The 11,521-nt window shown below is 42.8% G+C and overlaps 1 protein-coding gene across 1 annotated transcript in view; it reads right to left on the bottom strand.

Annotated features, from left to right (window-relative positions):
* Positions 1 to 10,905, bottom strand: part of satb2 (SATB homeobox 2) — a 302,889-nt gene extending 291,984 nt beyond the window's left edge. Inside the window, 2 exon segments of the mRNA XM_078229234.1 lie at positions 6,780 to 6,956; positions 10,728 to 10,905. Coding sequence (XP_078085360.1) covers positions 6,780 to 6,956; positions 10,728 to 10,905 — 355 coding nt within the window.
* Between the last annotated feature and the right edge of the window lie 616 nt (positions 10,906 to 11,521).

Below are 11,521 nucleotides of genomic sequence, written 5' to 3' on the forward strand. Positions count from 1 at the left end.
ACCCAAACAACTGAGATTAAACCCAAATAACTGAGATTAAGTCCAAATTACTGATATTAAATCCAAACAACTGAGATTAAACCCAAACAACTGAGATTAAACCCAAATAACTGAGATTAAGTCCAAATTACTGATATTAAATCCAAACAACTGAGATTAAACCCAAACAACTGAGATTAAACCCAAACGACTGAGATTAAATCCAAACAACTGAGATTAAACCCAAACGAACAATAAAACATATTTTAACAGATGCAGAACTATCTTACGACACAGTATTCCCCTGAATACAATGTGAATTCACCAATAAGAGATTCACACACCTAAAAAAATTGTATTCTATGGTTCTTGCTATTACACTAGCATGTAAGCATACAATTGTGAGCTCCGATAATTGAAACCACAATCAGATCAAAGAATATTAGGCTCCAAGTCTTATCTTTCTGGACACTATGGGTGGGATTTTCTGTCTGCGCTCGCCGCAAAACCGGAAAATCCCACCCTAAATCAATGGACCGTTGCTTGGTCCCCCCCCCCCCCCCCCCCACCCCCCCCCCCCCCCCCCCCCCCCCCCCGCCCCGACCACCCGCCAAATTCCTCTCAATATCTTGACTAAGCAAAATTGACCAACATGACTGTTACTTAAGGTCCAGTTCAAGAATAAATTCGAAACAATGGGGGCGATTTTCTGACCTCACCACCATTAGCATAGATTGTGCCAATCACAAAAAATAATGTATGGGCCTAAAAATCAGTTCCACTCCCAGCGCCGAACAGTTTGCGATCATCACACCCCTTTCTACTAACACAAACTGGAACACGCCCAAAAAGGGCACAAGGCAGATTAGCACGAGATTGACTATTTTCCAATCTCATTAATGGGTTCGGCATGCAATCATCCCCCTCCATTAATGTTCCCACCTCTCCAGCGGGATGTCACACAGGCACGAATCAGTACTGGTCTCCACTACTGACCAACTGTCACTGCAAGGGTAGAGATCAGGTGTGATGGCTACACTGGGGGGACTCTGATGCCATTGAAGCCCCTGCGTTATCGAGGGCAAAGCTGGGAAGTGCGCATTTGGCAGTGCCCACCTGGCAGTGCCTACGGGGCACCCTGGAAGTGACAGTTGGTCAGTGTCAATGTTTCAGGGCAGTGCCAAAGGGGTGGGGCCTGAGTGGGGCTATGACGGGGGGCATGTTGGAAGTCAGGCAGGGGGACCCATTGGGGGACCCCAATTTCACAATGCTGGCGACCGTGTCAGGAAGAGGGTGGGCGACCATGCTACTGATGTAGGGGAGGGATGGGGGCACATCCATAGGGAAAGGGAAGGGTCTCCCAATGCTTTGTGAGATTAGGGCACCCTTGCAAAGTGATGCCCGAGTGCTCTGCAACCAGGCTCACTGGCATGTTTAGGTCCCTTCACCCCAGTACCAGCGAGCAACTCACCATTCTCCCAAAAAGTGTGGGATGATTGAAATGCAGAGCATGCCTGAGAGACCGGCATGGATCACACTGGTATTCGCACCATGATGTCATTTAGGGCAGAGTTTTCTCAGAAAAATTCTAAGTGTTGAACAGGCAAGAAAACGGCAAGTTTTCTCGCAGGTTTTTCCAGCAAGGTAAGTGGGGGAGGGGGGGGGGAGAGAGAGAGAGAGGAGGAGATCCTCAGCTCGCCTGTGAAGCTGGCTGCTGAACTCTAGGGGCGCCACTACACAGGTGGCCCAATCTCCTATCATTCCCCCCCCCTCCCCCCCCTCCCGGACACCATTATCCCCCCACCCCCCCGGGTGCCGCCCCGGACATCGCACAACCTCGATTGCCACCCGGACTTCAAACCCCCGATCACTGCCTGCACCAATCGACCCCCCTCTCCCACCCCACACACCATCTCATCACCCAAGACATTGCCCACTCCTTTGGTCACTGGCCTGGACATGCCTCCAGTCCCAAGCCCCCCCTCCCCCCCAGATCGCCGCCCCCAACGATCAATCCCCCCCCAATAGCTGCCTGGACTTTGCCCCCCCCCCCACCGATCACTGCCCTGGACAGCGACACCCCCTCAATCACCGTACCTCACCCCCACCTCGCCCCCCTCAATCATTGATAGAATCCCTACAGTACAGAAAGAGGCCATTCGGCCCATCGCGTCTGCACCGAGCACAATCCCACCCAGGCCCTACCCCCATATCCCTGCATATTTTACTCACTAATCCCTCTAACCTACGCATCATTGGTAAGTGAGCCCGGACGATAGCATCTGGGACTCAGTAATGTTGTTAATATTGAAAACAGCTTCAGCGCAAAGCTGATTTCGCTCGCAAAACAGTGCTGCTTACATCAGGGAAGGTGAGAAACCGGGTGCAAACCCAATTTTTCACCTCTCGCCCTATCTTATCAGCTTGCCACACTGGCCGGTACTTTATGGGGAAAATTCTGCCCAATTTAATAGAAATTGAAGGGATGCACTCATTATAATAGTTGGTGCTTTCACCAAATATGAGAGGTGAATTAGGAGTAGTCTATTATTGGTCAAGAGAACATCATCTACGTGGTCATTAATTATATAAGTCCAAAAATTCATTATAAATATCCCATTATAATTAAAATAAGGTTAGATTTGTTTTAGATATGTTTCAAACCTAACCAATGATTCGGGTAACCTTATTTTATCATTTGATTTTGAAAGTGTTATTTCTATAACAAGTAAAGTTTGAATTTTGGATTCTCCATAAGTAATAAGGGGCAGGATTTTCTAGCCACAGATGCTCCAATTCCTGCCCACGCTCAATGGACCTTTAAATGGTCCACCAAATTTTCTGTCCCACCCGCTACAATTCTTGCAGTGGGTGGGATGGGAAATTTCCATGCAAGAACTAGCTATCCTTTCTTTTTTGGGATTTATTTAGTTTTGCAATTAATGCTTTTCATATAAAAACTGAACACCAAATTGCATGCTTGCTTTTTATAATAAATGTTTGTGTGTTTTTAAAATTTAAATTGTCTCACTCGGTCTCCTGTATCAAACACTCAATGAACCCAATTTCTATTCTCTTTTGATGGGGAATAGTTCACCCAGACCTTTATAATATCCAGGAAAATTACAATCTAGCTAAAAACTAATTGAAAATAAGGCTGACAGGAAGAAAGGAATAATCTTGACTGATTCTTTTCCTTTGGGTGGAGGCTGTTTAGATTCAGTCAACTAAGTTGTGTGTCCTTGAGCCTGACTCCCTCTAGCTGAATTTGAGGGGAGTTTATCAGGAGGTATGCCTGAATTTGAATAGCCCCAAAAATACACCACAAAATAACCACCACACTCAAAATCAAGTTGCCTTTATATAGTGTCTTTAATGTAGGAAAGTGCTTCTCAGGAGTACAATTTTAAAAAAGGATTGCAAACCAAAAAAAAGGATATGAAGGGTTGATAAAAAAGTAAATCAGAAGTAGTTTTAAGGAAGGTCTTAGAAAGGGAGAGGGAGGGAAAGTGTTTTAGAGGAAAAATTTCAATACATGAGGCCAAGGTAACTGAAGGCAGTGGGATGAAGGAAGAGGGAATGCACAAGAGACAAGGATGCAAGGAAATGCAATGTTTTGGCGGAGTGTTGGAGGAGGTTAGGGAGGACAAAAGCAAAAAGAGAATTAAATGGGAGAATGAAACATTTATGTTTGAGATGTCGGGGAACCAGGCACCAAAATAAATCAACAAGTATATGGGTAGATGAGTGAGTGGGACTTCATGGTGGATAGGATACAAACAGCAGAATTTTGGACAGTACCCCAACATTGAAATAATCAAATTCGGAGGTAACCAAGACACGAATGAGTGTTTCCATGGCAGATGAACTGAGGTAGATATAGGTTTTGTGATGGGGAGGGCATGCGGTTGGAAGCGCAGCCCCAGGTTGAGTAGACTGCTGAGATTATAAATATCTGATTCAGTTGGAGGCAGTAGCCAGGAAGGGAAGTAGAGTTAATGGCAGGTGTAGAAGGCAATGGTTTTGGTCTTCCTAATAGCTGATCTGTGTCAATCATATGGAATGTCTGTCCGTGGTTACAAAAGAACAGTTGGAGGACTCTAGCACTGGGTTCTACCTGTCCTTTCACTTAACACGGCTTATTATTAAAAAAGCAGAGAGGAGCTAGTCACTGATCTTCAAGACCCATCCAATAAAAGTACATACCTGCAATTTGAGCATGTGCAATTCACAATTCTCTAACTATTAATCAACATTCTGGGAAAGCATGATGTACACTCCCAGTTATGTGACCTGCTGCTGGTAGGAAAAGGTGACCCCACTCTGCAATAAAATGTTGGAAAATTACCCCTCACAATAAAATCCACAAAATAACTTAATAAAGCTGGATCAAGGTGACATCACTCTCCCAAGGCTAATACATCGCCTGGCAAGTATCAAAGAGTTAGTTTGAGGTTGTAATCTAACCAGATTTCAGAAGCTAAACTTATTTCTCATACATCATGCATTCTGACTCTTGATTACACAAATTCTGTGTTTATAACCCTGTTTGCAGGGATGGCATTTATGCTGTAAAACTTACATAATTGGATGGGAGCCTGAATGAGCCCTGAGTGGACCCGATTGTCATAACCAGCTCTTGCTGCAAGCAAGTGTCAGTCCAAGTAAAAAGTTTGAATAAAAAAAGTAGGCCAAATTCTTGACCTAATGTACTCTGGCTCCATACAACTGGTCCATGTGGACTATGTCCCAATTTTGGCAAAGTCAGGGATTGAGTTCGGGCTGTGTAACACAAACAAGTCAGAGGTCCCAAGCAGGACATATCAAACTTGTGCACGAGGTCCCTTGCCAGGCAAAACCCCACACACCCCAAGACCACTGCCACCTGTTTCCTTCCTATGACATTCCATTATGTGGGATGGAGTGGGATTAGAAATGGATTAATCTTACTTGAAACCTAACTCGATAGTTGGTTGCTTTCACAAACAAACCATATTTAGAATTTCTCCCCTTTTACTTTATATAGTTTCTTGAATCATCCAAGAGGGGAGACGACCTTTTTAACCAAGCTTTTGATCACTGGTTGTAATGTTTCCTTTTTAGCTCTGGGTTCATTTTTTTAATATATGATTACATCCCCTTGAAGAGCCATCAGACATTTTACTTCATTAAAGCCGCTACATGAATACAACTTGTTGTTGATTGTTAGGGCATAGATTTCGATATGGGTGGTGTCAGCACTTTTGGAAGATGTATTTCTGCAACCTGAGGCTCACTGTACCTGAATTTTCCTCTTATCAAGCTGGACGGCCTGACATCAGGTAACTCCATTTGAAAACCCAGATGGAAGTCCAAAAACTCTCTCACTTTGACCAACAAGGTTGGAGTGGGAGTCAAGACTGGATTTAATCCTGGGCCCGTAGAATGGCAGATCAGTGTTTTACTGAGCTTAAGACAGTACGATCAAGCAAAAGATCCATCGAGCTCACCTGAAATATTGCAGCTAGAGTTATTGAACCACCTAGAATTCAGTTATGATTATAATGTCAGTACATTATTATTAGGGAGAATATACACTGAAGTCCTCAAATACTCTTCAAGATCCAATTACAGAATTCTTGGTGTTGTCTTGAGTATTTTTCATTATCCAATCTATTAATGCAAATTGCCATGAGTGGCATTGTTGTGTCTCTATCAGTATCAAAAGGCATAAATTGTACATGAAGTGACCCCACACACAGTCCAGCCCAGTTTAAACAAAGCAAAATGAGGGTACAAAGTATGTATTTTTCTACATAGACTGACACCCGTGATCCCATCTTAATATATTTTAATGAATTCTAAATGTTGGACTCCTACACTAAGGGCAGTTAAGGCCTGATAACAATGAATTGGAAAATTTGATTTTCAGTCAGATGATAAAAAAAACAAAAGGCATGGAATATATACAGTATGTCTTGAGATGTGTTTAGACAATTGATACAAAGTCTATTTTGGGCTTCACACTGCTGTTAAACCTGTGCTGTGTATATTGTTTTTTAAGGCCCAAATTGAATCCAAAGCAAAGTTTTGCTCCTGTGTTAGGGTCAGAACCTAAACCTGGATTCAGGCCTCATTTACACTATAACTGCAGGCCACAATGCTGACACTACAGTACTAGGTTGTGTGGAATGGGTGGGAAAGAGCAATTCCAGCCAACAGTCCGACCTGCCCAACGGTGACATAAACTTGGGACGTTTTTCCCCCCTCTTTGAATGTACTCTCCAAGTATTTAAAAAAATGATTCATTATATGGTAAGAGATGCATCACAGCCCCTTCCTGTCCAATGCATGTGACACCATTAAAACAAATTGCTTAATATCCCAACATTTGGGAAATTACAACACCACAATCAAATGTCATGATATCTTGCTGTTCGTGATTCTGCACATTTATCTCCCAACCGAGAAATATAAAATTAGGAAACTCTTCCATATCAAATCACTAACAGATGATTTCTGATGCCATAAGACATAATAGTATTGTAATGATTACAATACTGTGTCATCCTCAAACCGCTTGAGGTCCTATTGATATGAATTCTGTGGGATGTTACCATTGTGAGGTTACACTTCACAGAAATAGGGACCAAACTCTCATTGCTAAAACATTTTTACATCGCAATGAATACCAACTTTTTTTTGTTTGCCTTCACTCCACGGCAAGTTTTTGATACTGGATTTAAGGATGATTTTTCCTCTTCCCCCTCTTCAAATCAGAACACAAGTACAGTGGCCAAATAAAGAAGAATGGATCCTACCTTGAGCCTGTGCTGCTGAACTATGGGAATATCCAAGGGATAAGAGGGCTGTCTCGATGAGCTGATTGAACAGCACGTCTTTCCGAATCAGCACAAATTCAGCATGCTCCTCTTTGCCTTCGCATTCTACAGGATTGTCCGACTGCTCCACCACACAGAACACAGGCAGGGTTGATCCTGAATGTGGGGTGAAAAAAAAATCCTAATAACACACGGGCTTTTGTTTCGAAAACAGTCAGATCTGATCACAGCGCAGTCACTAGTTAATGCTGTTTGACAGCACGTAGATTTTCTCCGGTGACTTGTTTATTAATGCTAGCTGTACACCGATGCTTTTGGTAAACAGGCCAGATTTCAGAGCTCAGAGAGTGTCTTTATTGCGTACCGCAGCTCTATGCACTCCTGACTGCCACCATCTTTTAACCTAGCCCATGCACAACTCTGAAAGTCACTGGGGAGATTGCTTTAACGACATTTTAGTTTAGTTTGAGCAAAAAATAATACTACTTAATTCCCTCTGAAACGCTGACAACGTGCACAGCAAGCACATTAGAGGCAAGAGGTCTCAGAACAGACCCAGAAGTGCAAAGTCCTCTGAGAAAACAGAAAACATTTGCTGCCAGAGTCAGCTGCAAAATGAAAAACTTGTTACACTTCCCAAACGTTTAAACAAAAAAAGTTATAATTTGTCTAGCAGGAATTTATCAAGGATTTTTCCTCATTGAAAAAAATCAGACCATTTGCAAAATATTCTCACTCAGTTTAACTTGATTTTGAGCAATGGATTTTGATGAGGGAATGGGATTAGTTTTTGACTTGCAGAATAATTGGGTTTTGTGGTACATACAGGAAGCTGCATCAGAATATTAAATCTTTACTTGCTTTCAGTATCCCCACCAATGTTAATTCTGCTTTCTCATTGTGTCAGACTCATTAACTGATGTGTACAAATTCTTTAAAGGTGACTCACTGTTCAAAAAACAATGCTCAAAAACTTACCACAGGGGAAAAAACGAAAAGAAAAATGAACGTTAAAGTTGACTGCAGTTCTTTATAAGTCTAATTTTAAGGGGGCGCAGGGTTAGTACTCTCTAAATACCGACTCAATTAAGATCCAGATACAGAAAACATATAGGCTAATTAGTCAATAGGTAACCCTGGTCAGGTCACTCTGTGCTTTCTGCAATGGGTACATTGCTAAGCAAATGTGATCAGCAGAAGGCGAGAATATCGAATGCTGAAATCTCACTGCTAAATTTGCAGAATCAATCCAGCAACTGTGTATGGCCATGCTTTTTCAGTAAATACTGTCGGCAAATACATTTACAAAGTGCATCCAACAGCCCCATTCTATAAATTACAGTCTTAGTTGAAAAACAAAATACAAACAGATGGCTCGATTAGAGACTGGATGTGCTAGAAGGGGACAAACTTCAATAGCCCAAAATACCGTATTCTCATTCTTTGGGGTTTTCTGCAATCTGGAGGCACTTGGGAATGAATAGACAACCGATGCCAGTTAGAAGGTAAGGAATGCCTCCTATAGGTAGGTCCCACTATAATATTTGTTTTTCTTTAATTTATAATCATGGAACCATATAGCGCAGAAGAGACCCTACAACCCTTCGAGTCTGCACCAACTCGCGAGAAACACCTGACCTCCCTACCGAGTCCGATTTACCAGCACTTGGCCCATAGCTTTGAATGTTATGACGTGCCAAGTGCTGATCCAGGTACTTTTTAAATGATGAGAGGCAACTCACCTCTACCACCCTCCCAGGCAGCTCTGGACATAAATACAAACTCATATCTCAACCAAATTTTCCTGCAGCCTACAGTTTGCAAAGCTGTAGTTTATTTCCATTTGGTAAGCTTTTTAACATTGTTAAAAGTCTCGGTTTTACATGCACGTTGTTCCTCGTGAATGTTAACTGCCGATTTTACAACTTAAATATACATCCGAAACATTTTACATCTTCTTAACAAGTGCAAATCCATACTACATAACCATAACTCAGCGACATACACTAGTGTCAATATTTTCACTGTAAAAATCTTAATGGTGCAGTCATTATCACCTAACCGCTTCTTTATCATTTGGTCCTTTGGTCATTTAGACCCCTTGACTTCACCAAGTGTGATTACCAAATTGCCTCTTGGAATTTAACTTTCTTTCCGGCAATCAGGGTCTTTTAAGAGACTTCTGGATGAGTACATGGGATTTAATGGGATTGAGGGCTATAGATAGGCCTAGAGGTGGGGATGTGATCGGCGCAACTTGTGGGCCGAAGGGCCTGTTTGTGCTGTGGCTTTCTATGTTCTATGTTCTAATCCCCTTGACGCTTTAAAAATGAATCTGTAGATTATTTCCTACTTTGTTTTAACTGGAGTAATGTTAACTAGAGTAACAAGATTGCAATATTTTAGTTCTAATAACCTGAACCTATCGCTACTGTGGGATCAAACCAACATCTGACTTGTTCAGACTTCTGACAGGGTCTACAATTAAATTAGGTGAAAGCAGATAAGTAAATATCCTGCATTACCGAGGACATATGAAGATATAAGGGAGCTGTTCACAAATAAACACCCCCAATAACAGCTCGTGCAAATGAGAGAGTAGTCATTCCCTCGGTCACATTCACAGAGAACACAAGATTCGGCAGCTTTTCAAAACTAGCCGGGGCTCCTGGAGAGATAACACTACCTTTATCCGAAAACATTCTGAGGTTCCCTAAAATGGTATCAATTATTCAGTGAACAGGACGAACAAATCTTTTATTTGGCATTGTTTGTGTTTTCGGTCTGGTTTTACAATTTAACTATTCATGGTTCAAACTGGTGATTTTAATAATTCGGATTTTCGACTCTGGAAATCCCCATCTCCTCCGAAAACGGGTCACAGCCCATTCATCATGTTCACCCAGACACACACTGGTACTATCCTGCCGTTTTATATAGCCCAATTCCAACTCATCTCCTAACGCTACTAAAGCATTGGAAGACGTTTTGAACAACTGCTTCTCTGAGCGACAACGTGTTTTAAAGGGCAGAGTGAAGACGAACTAGCAGAAAAGTTGTGCTAACAAGATTACAATCTAAAGATGGTGCGACGAAAATCTATATTCAGTCAATCTCCTTAATGTACTGGCGGCCTTCGGCCATAGTCAGACAGACTGGTGTTCTTTCACTGGAGAACAAGCTACAATATCGGGGAATAAAAACAGAAAATGCTGGATAAATTCAGCAGGTCTGGCAGCATCTGTGGAACAAGAAACAGTTAACGTTTCGGATCTAAATTATCCTTCTACTATCTAAATGATTAGTTCTGTAGAAGGATCATTTCGAGCTGAAACTTTAACTACCTTTCTCTCTCCACAGATGCTGCATGACCTGCTGAGTTTATCCAGCATTTTCTGTTTTTATTTCAGATTTCCAGCATCCGCAGTAATTTGCTTCCATACAGGGGAAGTTTGGGACATGCTACTTTTATTTTGCAAATACGTGCAGGTACCCTTTCATATTCCCTTTCACTCACTGCCACAATTAGAGTCCTAAAGTACCCTGTTAACTAGCACGCCTCTCTCAACTTTAGAGCGTTTTAAACGAATCACTTCTGGTTTAAAAAAATGTTCTTTAAACGCCCCCAAAACGAAAAGAGAGCGCTAGCACAGGAACCTGCCGGCGGTAGCCGTGGATAACGTTAAGTGGCAAAGAGCCCATTAAGTTTCCCCACTTCGGGGAAAGTCTGGTGTCTCTCTCCTTGAACGGTGACACGGGGGCTGATAGGTGCTGCTCATACTGGGCAGGGCATCAAAGAACTGGAAATCTGCCGAGCTTCTTCCTGTAATCCTACACCGAGCACACAGAAAGTTTAACCAACGTGAACCCTGACACCCAGTGTGAATGTGGCCCTTGCTGTCAGCTCCCAGACTCGGTGCATCATACCTCCCAGCGCCTTGACTGGGGAGCCATTGGACCTCCGTCTGCTTCCGTCTGTCGGGCTACCATTCGGCTCCAGCCTGGCCTTCTTACCGGGGGGTGGACCTTGCGCCTCGGGGCTGCTGTTTCTTCTCTCCGGGCTGTCTCGGGGGTAGGGATGGGGGCTCGCACTTCTCATTTCCATTCTCCGCCACGGGTGGGTGGTGGTGAGAGCTCCCGGAGGCAGATCACCGTGGCGATTGCATAGACCTGTGAGAGAAAACAGTCGGAAGAACAGAATATGGGTCAAGTTTGTTCTGATTACAGTGCGCCGACTTGCCCGACCTCAGAAAACAAGTATCTCCCTTTGCAGTTAGACAGATCACACACGCACGGTGATTAAAATAAAGTCGATTTGCCTCTTATGTAGTAAAAAGTGGAAGCTGTACTGAAGATACACGGAGCCTCTAAGCATACCTTATGAAATAGAAAGTGATCTGGCCCACCCAAAACCGTTCCTATCAATTCATATCTTTTTTTAAAGAAATCTGCAGTTAATGGTTTCAGATTATTGTAAATGTGACTTTGTCAACTTAAACAGACCTTAAATCCCTCTAATGGACTGCGAGAAACGAACATTTCGGCATCAAAATGCATTATATCAAAGCTTTCCCTTAAATGAACTTGTCACTTTCTAACGCTTCAAACAGCTGTTTGACATTTTAACTCTGACAAGAAGCACTTTTCCTCCTACACTTGGGGGAGATACCGCCGTTTAACTGCATCGAGAGGTAGTAACAGCACGCTGCGAAGGATTAAAG

Source organism: Mustelus asterias, chromosome 14, assembly GCF_964213995.1.
Source record: "Mustelus asterias chromosome 14, sMusAst1.hap1.1, whole genome shotgun sequence".
Lineage (NCBI taxonomy): Eukaryota > Metazoa > Chordata > Chondrichthyes > Carcharhiniformes > Triakidae > Mustelus > Mustelus asterias.